Source organism: Pipistrellus kuhlii, unplaced genomic scaffold (assembly GCF_014108245.1).
Source record: "Pipistrellus kuhlii isolate mPipKuh1 unplaced genomic scaffold, mPipKuh1.p scaffold_m20_p_2, whole genome shotgun sequence".
Classification (NCBI taxonomy): Eukaryota; Metazoa; Chordata; class Mammalia; order Chiroptera; family Vespertilionidae; genus Pipistrellus; species Pipistrellus kuhlii.
The window spans coordinates 112,551,455-112,564,619 of record NW_023425515.1 but is presented as its reverse complement, the minus strand read 5'-3'; the positions used below and the strand labels follow the sequence as shown (position 1 = coordinate 112,564,619).

Below are 13,165 nucleotides of genomic sequence, written 5' to 3'. Positions count from 1 at the left end.
TATTGCTAAGTATGTCCAAATCCATGTTATAATGAGACAGTATTAATAAGGTTCTACTCTATTTAACTTCTTGATGCTTCAAGGAAATAAAACAAGTAAATTACCTTCAGGTCTTCCAAACTCTTCAGCATCTCACTTAAGAATCTGTAATAGTCTCCAGATCTTGTAATTAATTCTATGTACCGAGAATGCATGTCTGCAGCCTTGGAGAAATGGAGTGAAAGAAGATAAAAAAGATTATTACATTCCAAAAAAGCCCTATGCAAGTTGACTGATTTGTTTTACAAAACAATGAAATAGCAAAATTATAATTTAAAGAGTGAATTTCCTTCTTTCATGCATGCTAATGCCAAATTCTAGCAGTATATCAGCATGAAAAGGCTAAAAACATAGTATTCCATCCTTAGCACTACACAGGGTGTTTCCCCTAAACCAGGGGTGGGGAACCTTTTTTCTGCCAAGGGCCATTTGGATATTTATAACATAATTCATGGGCCATACAAAATTACCAACTTAAAAATTAGCCTGCAATATTTGGTCAAACATTTAATAACTCATCCCTAATGCCTTGGCAGGCCCAGACCAAATGGTTTCAAGGGCCTTATATGGCCCACAGACCAGACATTTCCCACCCTTGCCCTAAACCATCTGACAGGTGAAATTCTCTGACATTTTTTTTTAGGGAAAAGTTGTCTTTTAAAAATCCACAAGATATTTCCCACTCTTTAAAAGCCTCCCTCATTAAATCCAGAATTTGAGCCTCATTTCTGCAAAAATTCTAGTAAATAGACAACAGATTCAGATTTCTACTGATCATTTCCTAAAATGCATCACATATTGATCACTAACACAAGAAGAAACATAACCTTCTTTTCAACCTTTTTGAGTGGATACCCTATAACAAAAGCTGAATTTAGGACTGCAGGGAAGACAGGAAAAAGGGCGGAGGCAGAAGGAAGGGCAGGCCCTAACAGATATGTAATGACATACATACCTCTTGCAGAATCACCCCAGAAGGAGACTGAACCATGGTTCTCTTAATAGGAATGTTCAGTAGAGTTTCTAGTCCTGAGGTGTATGATGCCAGCTGGAGTTCATAATCCTGCAGAAAAATAGAGTTTAAGAAATACAAACTCTGTGAGCTTATAGTCACTGACAGCTACAATTTCACATTTCAAAATATCAAACTGTATTTCTAATGACCAAATCCAGAGGCTATTATGTGTAACTAGTGCCCATAAAGCTAATATTATATTATTAAACCATCTTTATTTGCTAACTAAAGAATTTTGCACATGCCACCAGTCTAGAGAATGAGGACCAACCCACCCCCACAGATATTGTCAATGTGTAATGAATTCAAGTTAATGGATAACAAATTTTTATGGTTTGTTTTTAGGAAAGAATATATAAAATCCCTAATTGCTATCCTCAAGTTTATAATCTTGAAACTGAACCAAAAAATAATGCAGTTAATAATATTCTTGATGAAATACCAACATTCTTTGTAAAAGCAGCATACCTTAATTGAATTTGCACAAAGTTCAGCAATTTTTTGTACTTCTTCTGATTTGTCTCGTTTGCCAGAAATTTCATTATGCAAGTTCTATATAAGAAAATAAAATATTATTTACAAATGTTAAAGTGTATAAATATTTAAAAATAAATTTTATTTCACTTTTTAACCACGGTTACTTGTTTTTTCTCTCTCAGTTTATTAATACATGCACTGGCCTCCTCTTCTCACAGTTAAACCTTAGGAGATGAGCATATGTTCTATTCAGAAAATAGAACAAAGCTCCTCAACTTCTTATCTACTCAAAAGGTTACTTTCAAGTGAGAATTCTTTTCTGGTCCTTTCACCTCGATTTATAAAAATACTTTAGTATAATATTACATTATTTCTATGGTCATAAGTGCATTTCTTTGGAAATATCTTAATTGTTTTCCTCAAAGCAGCCTTTAAGCATTCACAAAATAGGCTAGTATAATATTAATAATTTCAAACCTAGGCACTGCTATGAAAACCAGAAGAAAATACAGCCTACACCCAAGTAATTTTAAAATAGAATAGAATGATGTTGACTTTTACCTTCTGCTCATTTAAAAATCGCATGACTGTGTTGGAATCTCCAAACTTCATGGATTCTAAGGAATCCTGGCGGCGTTTGGCATCATAGAGCCACTTGCAGAAAGCCTGGTAGTTATCACGATAATTCCTCAGTTGCTTGATTTGTTTCTCCAGGTCCCATAATCTAAAGAAAGCACAGGTAAAATTATTGAAATTGTTAAAGCACTGCAAGTGTCCCTCAAAGTATTTAACAGAGAGTTCTTATATGTCATATATGACCAAGCCATTCCACTTTGTATTTGCTCAAGAGAAATAAAAACATACATCCACACAAAAAGTTATACATGAATGTTCATAGCAACATTTCTCACAATAGTAAAAAACTGGAAACAACCAAAATATCCATCGACGGATGAAAGGTTAAACAAAATGTAATATATCCATACATAAAATATCATTCAGCCATAAAAGAAATGCAATACTAACACATGCTACACCATGTGTGAACCTTGAAAACATGCTAAGTGAAAAAAAACAACTGCAAATGATCATATATTGTTTGATTACATTGATATGAAATGTCCAGAACAGGCAAACATATACAGACAGAAAGTTGGGAGGTAATGATGGCTGGTGGGTAGAGGATTTCTTTGTGAGGATGACAAAAATGTTCTTAGATTGTAGTGATGGTTACACAATTCTGAATATACTAAAAACCACTGAATTGTGTGATCTATATGACATGTGAATTACATAACAATAAAGATTTTTTTTTTTAAAGCACTGATAGTTCTGGCCAGGTGACTTAGTTGGTTGGAGGGTCATTCCATACACTGAAAGGTTGCAGATTCGATTCTCAGTCAGGGCACATACCCAGGCTGCAAGTTTGATCCCTGGTCAAGGTGTGTACAGTAGGCAGCCAATCAACGTTTTTCTCTCACATAGATGTTTCTCTCTCTCTCTCTTTCTCTCTCTCTCTCTCTCTCTCTCTCTCTCTCTCTCTCTCTCTCTCTCCTCTCTCTCTCACACACATCAATAAAAGCATATCCTCAGTGATAAAAATAAGTAAAATAAATAAAAAGCACTGCTAACAAAATGAACTACAATCAAAATTCAGGAGATATTTTTAAAACCTCATGTGCAATAAGACATTTCTTTGGTGAAGATTTAATTTTCATAAACTTTTAGTGAAAACACATCTGCTTCCTCCAATAATCATAACAAGAGTTTGTTTATGGGGCACAAAAGAGCTTGATCAATGTCTTCTACTATGTCCCCAAGAACCTGGATGGCACCTGGTTTGGGTGGGTTCAAGCTTGGCTATTGTGATATACTGTCTTTCTATTTCCAACAAAGCTACCTATAGGCCGTCCATAAACAGAACGCCTGGATTAACTAACTTACACACAAAACAAAACCAAAGTCATTATTTTTATAGTGAATATTGCAAGTGCCATTATCTTAGGAACAAACACTTGGGAAGAAAGCGCAGAAGAAGATACCTGTAGTCTATCTGTTTATCTATTCTTTGCCAGCGATCTGTCAGCTGTGTGACTTTTTCACTGAACTTGCCCAGATCCAGGTCATACAGTGGATACTGCTGTGAAGTCTGGGAGTGGATCTGCTGGGCTTTCTGCAGTTCTGTCTTCATGGTGGCCAACAATGACTTCTTCAAGTTCAAGTCATTTTTAATTTTCTGTCATCAGAGAAAAATAGAGTATAAATTCATCTCATCTACTTCATGTCTCACTGCAAATCACCAAGTAATTTTTTTAATAAAACTCTATAGAATATTCATATTTTTAAGTGAGGATCAATTCAGGAAAGTGTATTTACTGATTGCATTTCCCAATATATGTGGCAGTAATTTCGTTCCTTGTGCTACCCCATTAAAAAATTAAATGTGTAAATTAGTTTGAGAAATGCTTAATATAAAACTCCATTCCCTTCCTGTATTCATGTATTAATGGCTCTGAGAAATCTCAGAGTAAAGAAACCAGTTTAACTATGTTTAGCTAGGCATTCTAGACTAATCTCACCACAAATTATTGATACTTTCTCACATAATTCCTACTAAGGCACTCTGAAAAGCAGTGTATTAGAGATAACAGTTAATATCAACATATGTGGCCAACAAAATGTGGTCCTCAAATCCATGAAAACTTGGTGAAGCTTCATCACTGGAACTGAGTCCGTATCACTTCCTGTACCTGGGCCCCGTGGCGTCCTTGCACATTACCTTCAGTCCACAGCGGTAAGCTTCCACCTTGTCCAGATCCAGGTAGACGGTTTCCTCTTCAGTGAGCCTGGCTTCGTAAACCTTTAGCATGTCTTCTGTTTGGAGGATGGCCTGGAGCAGAGCTCGCACTGAGCATAAGCTGTAAAGACCAAAAGAGGCAAACAGCATTGCCCGTGAGTTCATTAAACTTTGAACCTCTGTTTCCTGCCACTATTAATGAAAGAGGACAATAGTAAAGCAAATAAATTATTTTGCCTAGTTTATAAGCTGCAGGAGCAGTACACTCCCTCCCGCTCCTCCAGCAAGCTTCAGAGCACCATTCTGCATTAACTAGAGAATTCTAAGCTCCAGCCCTTAAGAGTGTACCTGAGATGTAAGATAAGTTAGATCTCAGAGCAGTGAAATTGACACCCTTGGCTAGAGAAGCCTCTCTCAAAAGCACAGAAGGATGTTAATTAAGCTCTAGTGACAACAGAATCTGTGAGGCAAAGAATTCAGCAAGCCAAGCTTATAAAGCAAATAGGTGTGATAAAATGAAGTTTGAGCAAAGCAAAATGTCTGAGATAACGCATTAGTTGTGATTACCTATTTAAGTAGCCATCTGTAACGCCATTGATATTTTCCAGTTTCTGAAACAGCCCAAATACCTCATTCTGTAAATAGCAATATTTTTCTGAACCTCTGAAGTTAGCTAGCATATCTTTAAGCTGGTTGAGGACTTCAGCAATGGCTTGAGAATCATTCTGCACACTCTGTAGGAAAAGAAGGAACACTCTTTTGATTTAATTGTGTGATTCCTGTGATCATGTTTGTCCTTAAACAGTTCACAAAATGTAAAGGATTCAAGAAAGGGACTGACTTGACCTTTCCCTTCCTTCTTCGGGGTGGCCTTATGAACACTGTGCAACATGACCCCTTACTTACAATTTACGCCGAGGACATGCCAACGCAGAGCCCAGGTGTGGCTGGGCAGAGAAGACTGAGCTACGAGCTGAGTCCCAGCTCCACCAGTGGCTTTGAGTTTTTATTATACTAACAAAATCTCTCAGTGCCACCTTGCTGTCTGTAAATAAAGATAATTCCACCTGCTGGGCCGGCATGGCTCAGCAGTTGAGCATTGATTGACCTGTGAATCAGGAGGTCAGGGTTCAATTCCCAATCAGGGCACATGCCCAGGTTGCAGGTTCCATTCCCGGTGGGGGTCATGCAAGAGGAGGCCGACAATGATTCTCTCTCATCATTGATGTTTCTATTTCCCTCTCCCTCTCCCTTCCTCTCTAAAATCAATAAAAACATTTTTTTTTTTAAAAGGATAATTCCACCTGTCTAGCCCATATCATAGACTGTTTTAGGCAGAAGCCAAATAAATGTTTGCAAAATGTTTGAAATGAACAAAGTACTACATGGCACAAAGGAAAAACACTGTAACTTGATTCAACAACCCACAACCTAACAGCAAAAGTGGCTAATCCCCAGCCAGGTAAACGTCTACAAATCTGGGAGCATGGGAAAGAAAAAAAAATCATGCCAGAAACCCATTTTCTCAAAAATGGATGTTTCTTGCCTATACATATTAAAACCAGGAGTTTTTTCAAATAGTTTGCCTATAAATATGAATGTACTGGGAATCATACAAAATACCAAAATACCTTTAGCTCGTTTATTTTCACTGTGATGTGGTGAGAAGAGCCTTGATCTGCCAGAAGGATGTTTTTAAGCGCCATCCTGCCCTCGCAGTGCTCCATCTGCCTGCGAATCTTCTGGAGCTCTATCAGCATCCATGTTTCCTGCTTGTCGTTTTCTCTGTTGGCTTCAATTACTTTATTATGGTTGACATCTTGGCAGGAACCAAGATGAGTGATTTCAGTTGTGGTTACTGTAAAAATATGTTAGGACCACAAAAATCAGAGAATTCCTAGTTAGAAGGGTGGTAGGCCTCAAAAAAAAAATTGATACTGCATACAAATATAGCTACTTTATTTTATTTGATTATGAAAATTTGGCGTATAAATGAATTTTGATATATTATTTTTCAAAGAAATGATCCTGAAACTAGTTTTATGCTAACTACTTTCTTTTCTTTTTAAATCTGCAGGGATGGTTGCTACAAAGAGAAGGATGCTCCAAACCCACCTGTCTGGTGCTGGGGGTGGCCAGGGAGCTGGATGACCAGCGTCTGGTAGTGCTTCTGGGCGTCTGTGAACTGCGACTGCATTTTCCGTTTGTCGTCATCCCCGAACATCTCTGAGCCCTGGCTGTTTCTGATGAACTCTTGGTAATGTAACTCCAGGTCAGATATTGTCTTCATGTAATCTTCCTGCCGCATCGTTTTCAGCTGGAAGTAAACCAGGCAAAGTGATTTATGTTTGCCCCCACAGCTCGGCCAAGAAAAAGTCAGCTACAAAGGCCCTATGCTAAATGGGGCTTGGGGCAATGCTCATCATAGGCCCATTAGGATACAAAAGGTCTCTAAAGGTGTACAGATTGCTCCTAAGAAACACAGCAATGAGCTGTCAATTTCTTTTTTCCTACAGAATTATATTCTTCAAATGAAATATTACTCAGAAACCCCAAATGTAAAGCAGATCACAGCAACGCTGTTTTGACTAAAAAGAGAAAAGTTTAAGGAGAGCCCAAAACAGCCCATTTCCAACCCCTCATTACGAGAGGACCCCCTCTCCTGGAATTCTTAGACCCCAATTTGAAAACCACTGATCTCCAGTAACTAATTCTTTGATGTTCTGCCAAAAATTCATTCCACCTTTTACTTCTATGATACCCAGTCAATAATTTATGACCTAACTTTCCATTACATCTAAGAAGAATAGGATCCATTACGATAGGACCTTTTCCACAGGTACTATAATTAGGCCTGTCAGGTAACTTTAATTAACCAGCCACACGTGAATCCCTCCCGTTCTACATTGGACAGGCCAGAACCTCTATGGCAGGCTGAGCTGATTCTCTCAATGAGATAGAACAGCATTAGCTGCACCACGAGGTGTGACTCGCAGAAACACACACTGTGGGGAGCAGTGTGGTGCCTCTTCCAGGCAGCCTGGGGTCGTCCTGGGGACATACCTTGGCAATAGTCATGGCCCTGATTTTCTCAATGTCGATCATGCAGTAGTGCCAGGACACCAGGCTCTTCATGTTGATGTAGAGTTGGTTCCACAGAGCCAAGATGGCTTCGTAGTATTGCTCGATCCTAGGAAGCCAATGGGAAACATGCTAAGCCTGGCTTTCAAACTTTCCCGTGTCCCATACGGGAAACCTGGCCATGACCACACAAGAAACTAAAGAACTAACAGTAATGGGTGAAGGTATAATTTTCACAACATTCAACATTGCAATACATTTAGACTAATTTACTCCCCAAGTAAATGCTCAATGATCTATCCATATTTATAGAAGGTTAATATGCAAAGTGTCCCTTCATGAGTTCAACCTGGAGACAGGGAGTTCAATAACTCACTATGATGCGCACTGACCACCAGGGGGCAGTGTGGAATGAATGAAGGTCCTGGATGGCAGCCAGAAGGTCTCCATCAGCCCTGATCACCAGCCAGGCCTAGGGACCGACTCATGAACAAATTTCATGCACCAGGCATGAAATATACTAATACCGGGCATAAGATATACTAATATTAATATATTTTCAATGATTTTTATCAAAATATACAGTATGATTTTTTTGGTATGCGTTGTTTGTTTGCAAAACACACTTTTTAGTATACAGAAGTCTACACTGGGCAGGACTTCAGGGAATGCTGATGGCTGCTGAGGCTTAGAAATGAACACATAGGACTCATTATGCTTCCCTCCCTATTCTGAAGGAGTGAATATTTTCCACAACTAACAATTTAGAAGAATCTGCCATGGACAATCTGTAAAATGAATGTTCCACCTATTGAGGAACAAATATTGATATTAACAGCATGGCTACACCCAAATTACTGACTGCCTAAAAAGGAAGAACTTTGAAACAATGCCTTTTAAGCAAATGACAATTACATACTCTAGCCCTCTTACAGTCAGACATTCTTCCTGATGCTCCCACAATAACCATAGTATCTTCAATACAGAATTGTAAGACAATGTAAGGGGACCTTCATGAGGTTCCTTTGGAGGGGGTAGTTACAGGGACAAACGGTGTGTTTAAGTTTCTTTCTTTCTTTCTTTTTTTTTTTTTTTAATATATTTTATTGATTTTGTACAGAGAGGAAGGGAGATAGTTAGAAACATCGATGAGAGAGAGTCATCGATCGGCTGCCTCTTGCACACCCCCTGCTGGGGATGTGCCCGCAACCAAGGTACATGCCCTTGACCGGAATCGAACCCGGGGCCCTTCAGTCCCCAAGCCGACGCTCTATCCACTGAGCCAAACCGGTTTCAGCGTGTTTAAGTTTCTTGTGTAGCATTTGCCCCGTTGCTCCCCACTCCCGTCATGTCATGGGTATGAGGAACTTGAACAACTCACTTGCCAGCGAGGTCCACAGCCAGAGGATTTGGAGGAGGAATAATCAGGCTGACAGAGGGCACGAGCATGTCCACGCCGCCCGGGCCCGTCACGTACCACTTGCTGCGCTCATTGTTGTCCTTCAGGATGCACTCATCCCCCTTGTGCACGATTTTCTGTAAGGCAAGCCACCCGGGTTTTGGCTTTATTCATGAGAACACATTTTTATCTTTTTTCTCAAAGATAGAAACAGAAATGAAAATGTGCAAACTATTTGAGCTTTTTATCTTATTAGTTTTTCCTCACATGAAGATAATCTTTACACAACCAACAATATTGATGCTTTAATAATACATGTGAGCCTGTAAGGTGTGTATAAAGGGAATTAGATGAAGTAATTTGCCAAAGGGAACCCACTAATAAAGCAAAAACTCACCACATGGCTTTTCTTTGTTTGTGATTTTGTGTTTTATATGTTAGATTTTAATGTGTGGGAGTCACTTGTCTTATTTATTTGCTCTTCAAATTTTTAAATAAAAAATTCTGGTATAAGGTCCTCAGAAAAATAACTTTCTAAATTGATGCCAGCATCTAAATAGCTTCCTAAGTTGACACTATATAGCTTCTTAAAATGGGTAGCTAAAATATGATACTATCTTAACTAGTGAAATGTAACAAGCTTGCTATTCATGTACTTCACTCTCCATTTTAACTTCTCATCTACACATAAGCTCTTAAAACATTTCTGCATGGTAAAATAACTCCATTGTTTTATAACACTTATCTAACCAACTAAACACATTTTATATTTCTTAAGTCCTCCATGATTTTTGTAAGAAAATAGAGCTGTGGGAATTACATAAAAAATTACTAAAAACAAGTCCTCTTTCCATACAAATACTTGTATTCACCGCGATGCCTGCAGACTTGGTGTGCTCAATTACTGCATAAAATCTGCAATGACATGTGCTCTATCTGCAGCAGGATGCTCACGTGTTATGATAGAAGTTTAAAGATGAGCGTGATCACAGACTAACACGTTTTGCATATTAGAAAGAAAAAAAAAGCATGAAGACTTAGAAGCGTTGAAAAATAAGCCCTGTCCTAATCATTGACACTACCATGTGACTGTGAACAAGCTGCTGCGCTTTGCTCAGCACTTACTACTTTGTGAACAAAAAGATATTAGCTGTGGTTCGCTGGAACCTGCACTGAGTACTGCTCTCTTGATGGGCAAAAGTCTGTACGTAAAGGAAGGGAACGCTTTGGGGTCACTCTGCAGATGCCAGTACCCACCTGGTCTTGCTTGTAGTCACACAGAGCCCTGAGAATAATGGGCTTGCTGCTTCTATAGTCTGGGTTCCGCGGCTTCAGCTGCACAATCTTCTTGGACTTGTTCACCAAGTTCTGTACCTGACGCTTGTATTCAAGGATTTTCTCTCGTTCTTTCTGCAATGGCAAACAAAATCATGCCTTAACACAGATACTCTCTGGATTTGGGGTAAGATCTTTAAATGGCATTAATGTAGCTACTGTGACATTACAAATGACATATTGCTGTATTTGCATTAGCCGTAAAAAGCCACAAATTCATCTATCTTCAGGGACTGTGGGAACCTTTCATAATAAGCAACTCAAGAAGCTACAGAGCCGTGAATTAAGTGGGCAGGAAAGAATATCACTGGGTAAAAGGACACTGAAGTTGATAAAACTTGAAGTATGCTTTTCCAAAGGAATTTTCATGTTATCCTCCCCATTTTCATTTTGAGCAATAGTCATTACTCTAGCAAAAGTAATTTTCAACAGTAGCTGAGCATGTAAAGTAGTTTATTTTGAGAAAATCCACTGAGAGATGAAGAAAACGCTTGTCTGAGCTTTAGACACGTGTTCTATACAATAATGCAAATCCGCAGTCAGAACTGCGTCGGTGGGGGCATTTTATCTGCCCTCATAAGACCGCCGAGGGCCTGGGCCTGGGCCTGAGATGGTACCTCCAGCTCCTTGATCTGGTCCAGCAGGCGCTGCAGGGGCATGTTCTTGTCACAGGGGTACTTCTTCCTGATGGAGTCTTGAAGGCCCTTCAGGTAGGCTTCAGTTGACTGGGCCTCTTCAAAAAACTGTTCAGGGAGAGAGTGATCCCATGTCCATGAAAAGCAATCCAATAAGCAATAACACCTACTACTTCTATTTCAAGGACAATCTTCCCTAAGAATCTGTTGCTCAGTGGCTAAAGAAAAGGTCGTAGCAGGAAGTATTTTGACTCATGTGACAATAGGAGACTATTTGAGTGACAGATGACCAGGTTACCAATCTATGTTCCTCAACATTAAAAACTAATAAGTAGTATTTATGCAATGCTTTGGACATTGTTTTCAGTACTTTTAAAAACATTCAGAAGATAAGGTATTATGACCTACAAGACAATTAAATTATTACTAAGTATAAAAACCTGAAAGTAGGCAGCATTTTCTTTGAGATGAACATCAATGCACTTGGTGATCTGAAGAATCCAGCTCCACTGTGTCTGAAGAGTGTCCATGTAGGCCTGAAACCAGAAAACATCGTTGTCTACCACCACTCAGCCATAGAGGGGCATCTATCCTACCACAGGTACGTGAGCCTGAATGAAAGCTATGAAATATTTTTTATCTAATTCCAAATCAAGGAAACATATTTCTAAATATTAAAAACAGAATGTTCCAACTGGGAACTCTTGATATGATAGAAATTAAGTTTTAAAACAAGTTTTAACAAATAGATACCATTAGGAGTATCAGATAAAACACTCACCCAAATGGCACAGCTACTGACCAATGAGAACAGACACTGGGGACAGCCCTGGAACAGGGATCCTCCACCACACAAGCCCTTTTCCTAGGCCATGGGAGGCCCAGGCAGCCAGGTGAGGGCCTGAAGGGCTTAAGGCAGTGACTCTTACCAACTGATATGGAAATACTTAAATTTTCTTAACAACCAACATGACCTTACCAGTGCTGCCAGCTAATGGCAGCCTTGAGCACAGCCCAGAGATGGCAGTCTAGGGCAGAGGTCAGCACACTACAGCCCCAAGGACCACAGCTGGCCCGCTTGCCTGCATTTATTCAGTTTTATGGTCATGTTCATTCATTTACATATTGTTACGGTTGTTTTCACACTACACAATGGCAGTTAAAGAAGTTCAATAGACACCAGATGGCTGGCTAGTCTAAAATATCATTTAGTCCTTTCCAGAAAAAGATTGTCCTGCCCTGGTCCAGGTTCCCATTTTATCCTAATAAAAACGTAAATCTCATGACACCAACCTCAATTTTGTCTGAAGCTGGATGCTGATTGAGGACAAGCTGGTCACTTTCTTGCTTCAGCTTATTGAGCTCCTTTTCCTTAACTTCCAGTTGACTCATGCGTATCTGTGAATGAACGAAAAACAAATCCTTCAGCCACGTCACCAACGGCCTTCCAGCACTTCCACCACAGGGTGTTAAACACAAACTGCATCTGGGAAATGGACACCACCAAAGATTCCCGTTGTGTTTTCCTCAAGAATCCTGGCATTTTTAAGACTGAAAAGGGCGTCTGACATCACTCAGTATGTGGCTGAGGCCAGCCTGGTGATACGTCTCTCCAAACTCACACAGGTAAAGTGACAGAGCTACAACGAACACTGAGACTTTCTAATTCTAGGTTTTAAAGCACCCCGCTACTGCGCTACACCACTCTAGGGTATGTGAGAGAACTAATTCTTACACTCTCTACCCTCTTCTGGGAAGTTAATGCATAAGTCACTGAAAGGAGTGGTTTTTCATGACCATTTTAACAGGCTGAATCTCAACGGGCTGGTGAAATTACTGCGAGTCCATCCATCCCTGCCTCCAGGCGAGCATCTGCTCCTTGGGGCAAGCTTACGGAGAAGGCCTCCTGTTTCTGGGCAATGTTGGTATTCTTGTCACTCCAGTCGTAGAGCAGCTCCTCCTCCTCACAGTCGTTGATCCACATGATCTCCCGGGACGTGGCCTGGATGATGTTCTGCAGCTGTCGCAGGTGGTCCATTCTCTCAAAGGACGCTTTCTGCAGGCGATGTTCAAAAGCAGCATTAGTATATCTACATGCAGTTAATGGTATTCTCTGCAGATTTCACAGATACACCTGTATGGTCCCTTAAAAAAAAAAAAAAAAGAATCCCCCAAAGAAACCCCACAAAAAGCAGTAAAATATTAATCTCTTGCAACCATTGACCACCTGGTGTGTGACCCAGCCAAACTTTCGAGGAGCAAGGAAGGGAGCAATTTTAGAATCCCTGAAATAGCCGAATCCAGAAGGATCTTCATTCAGATACTGATGTTTGGGTTCAATAATTAGTTTTAGACTATAACTGGGAAAATGGGATTCTTCAAGAGAT

The 13,165-nt window shown here is 39.7% G+C and overlaps 1 protein-coding gene across 5 annotated transcripts in view; it reads right to left on the bottom strand.

The window, feature by feature from the left end:
* LOC118724485 (desmoplakin) overlaps positions 1–13,165 on the bottom strand; it is a 41,741-nt gene that overhangs the window by 7,892 nt on the left and 20,684 nt on the right. For 4 of the 5 annotated variants that reach the window (XM_036447776.2, XM_045584246.1, XM_036447777.2 and 1 more), the window contains 16 exons: positions 12,673–12,834; positions 12,072–12,176; positions 11,219–11,314; positions 10,761–10,886; positions 10,066–10,218; positions 8,791–8,945; positions 7,392–7,518; positions 6,444–6,645; positions 5,960–6,186; positions 4,896–5,062; positions 4,311–4,449; positions 3,574–3,767; positions 2,093–2,255; positions 1,523–1,606; positions 995–1,102; positions 105–203 (listed from right to left, as the gene is read on the bottom strand). In XM_036447776.2, the coding sequence (XP_036303669.1) occupies positions 105–203; positions 995–1,102; positions 1,523–1,606; positions 2,093–2,255; positions 3,574–3,767; positions 4,311–4,449; positions 4,896–5,062; positions 5,960–6,186; positions 6,444–6,645; positions 7,392–7,518; positions 8,791–8,945; positions 10,066–10,218; positions 10,761–10,886; positions 11,219–11,314; positions 12,072–12,176; positions 12,673–12,834 (2,307 nt within the window). The remainder of the gene's footprint in view (positions 1–104; positions 204–994; positions 1,103–1,522; positions 1,607–2,092; positions 2,256–3,573; positions 3,768–4,310; positions 4,450–4,895; positions 5,063–5,959; positions 6,187–6,443; positions 6,646–7,391; positions 7,519–8,790; positions 8,946–10,065; positions 10,219–10,760; positions 10,887–11,218; positions 11,315–12,071; positions 12,177–12,672; positions 12,835–13,165) is intronic. The other variant, XM_045584247.1, reaches the window with a different exon arrangement.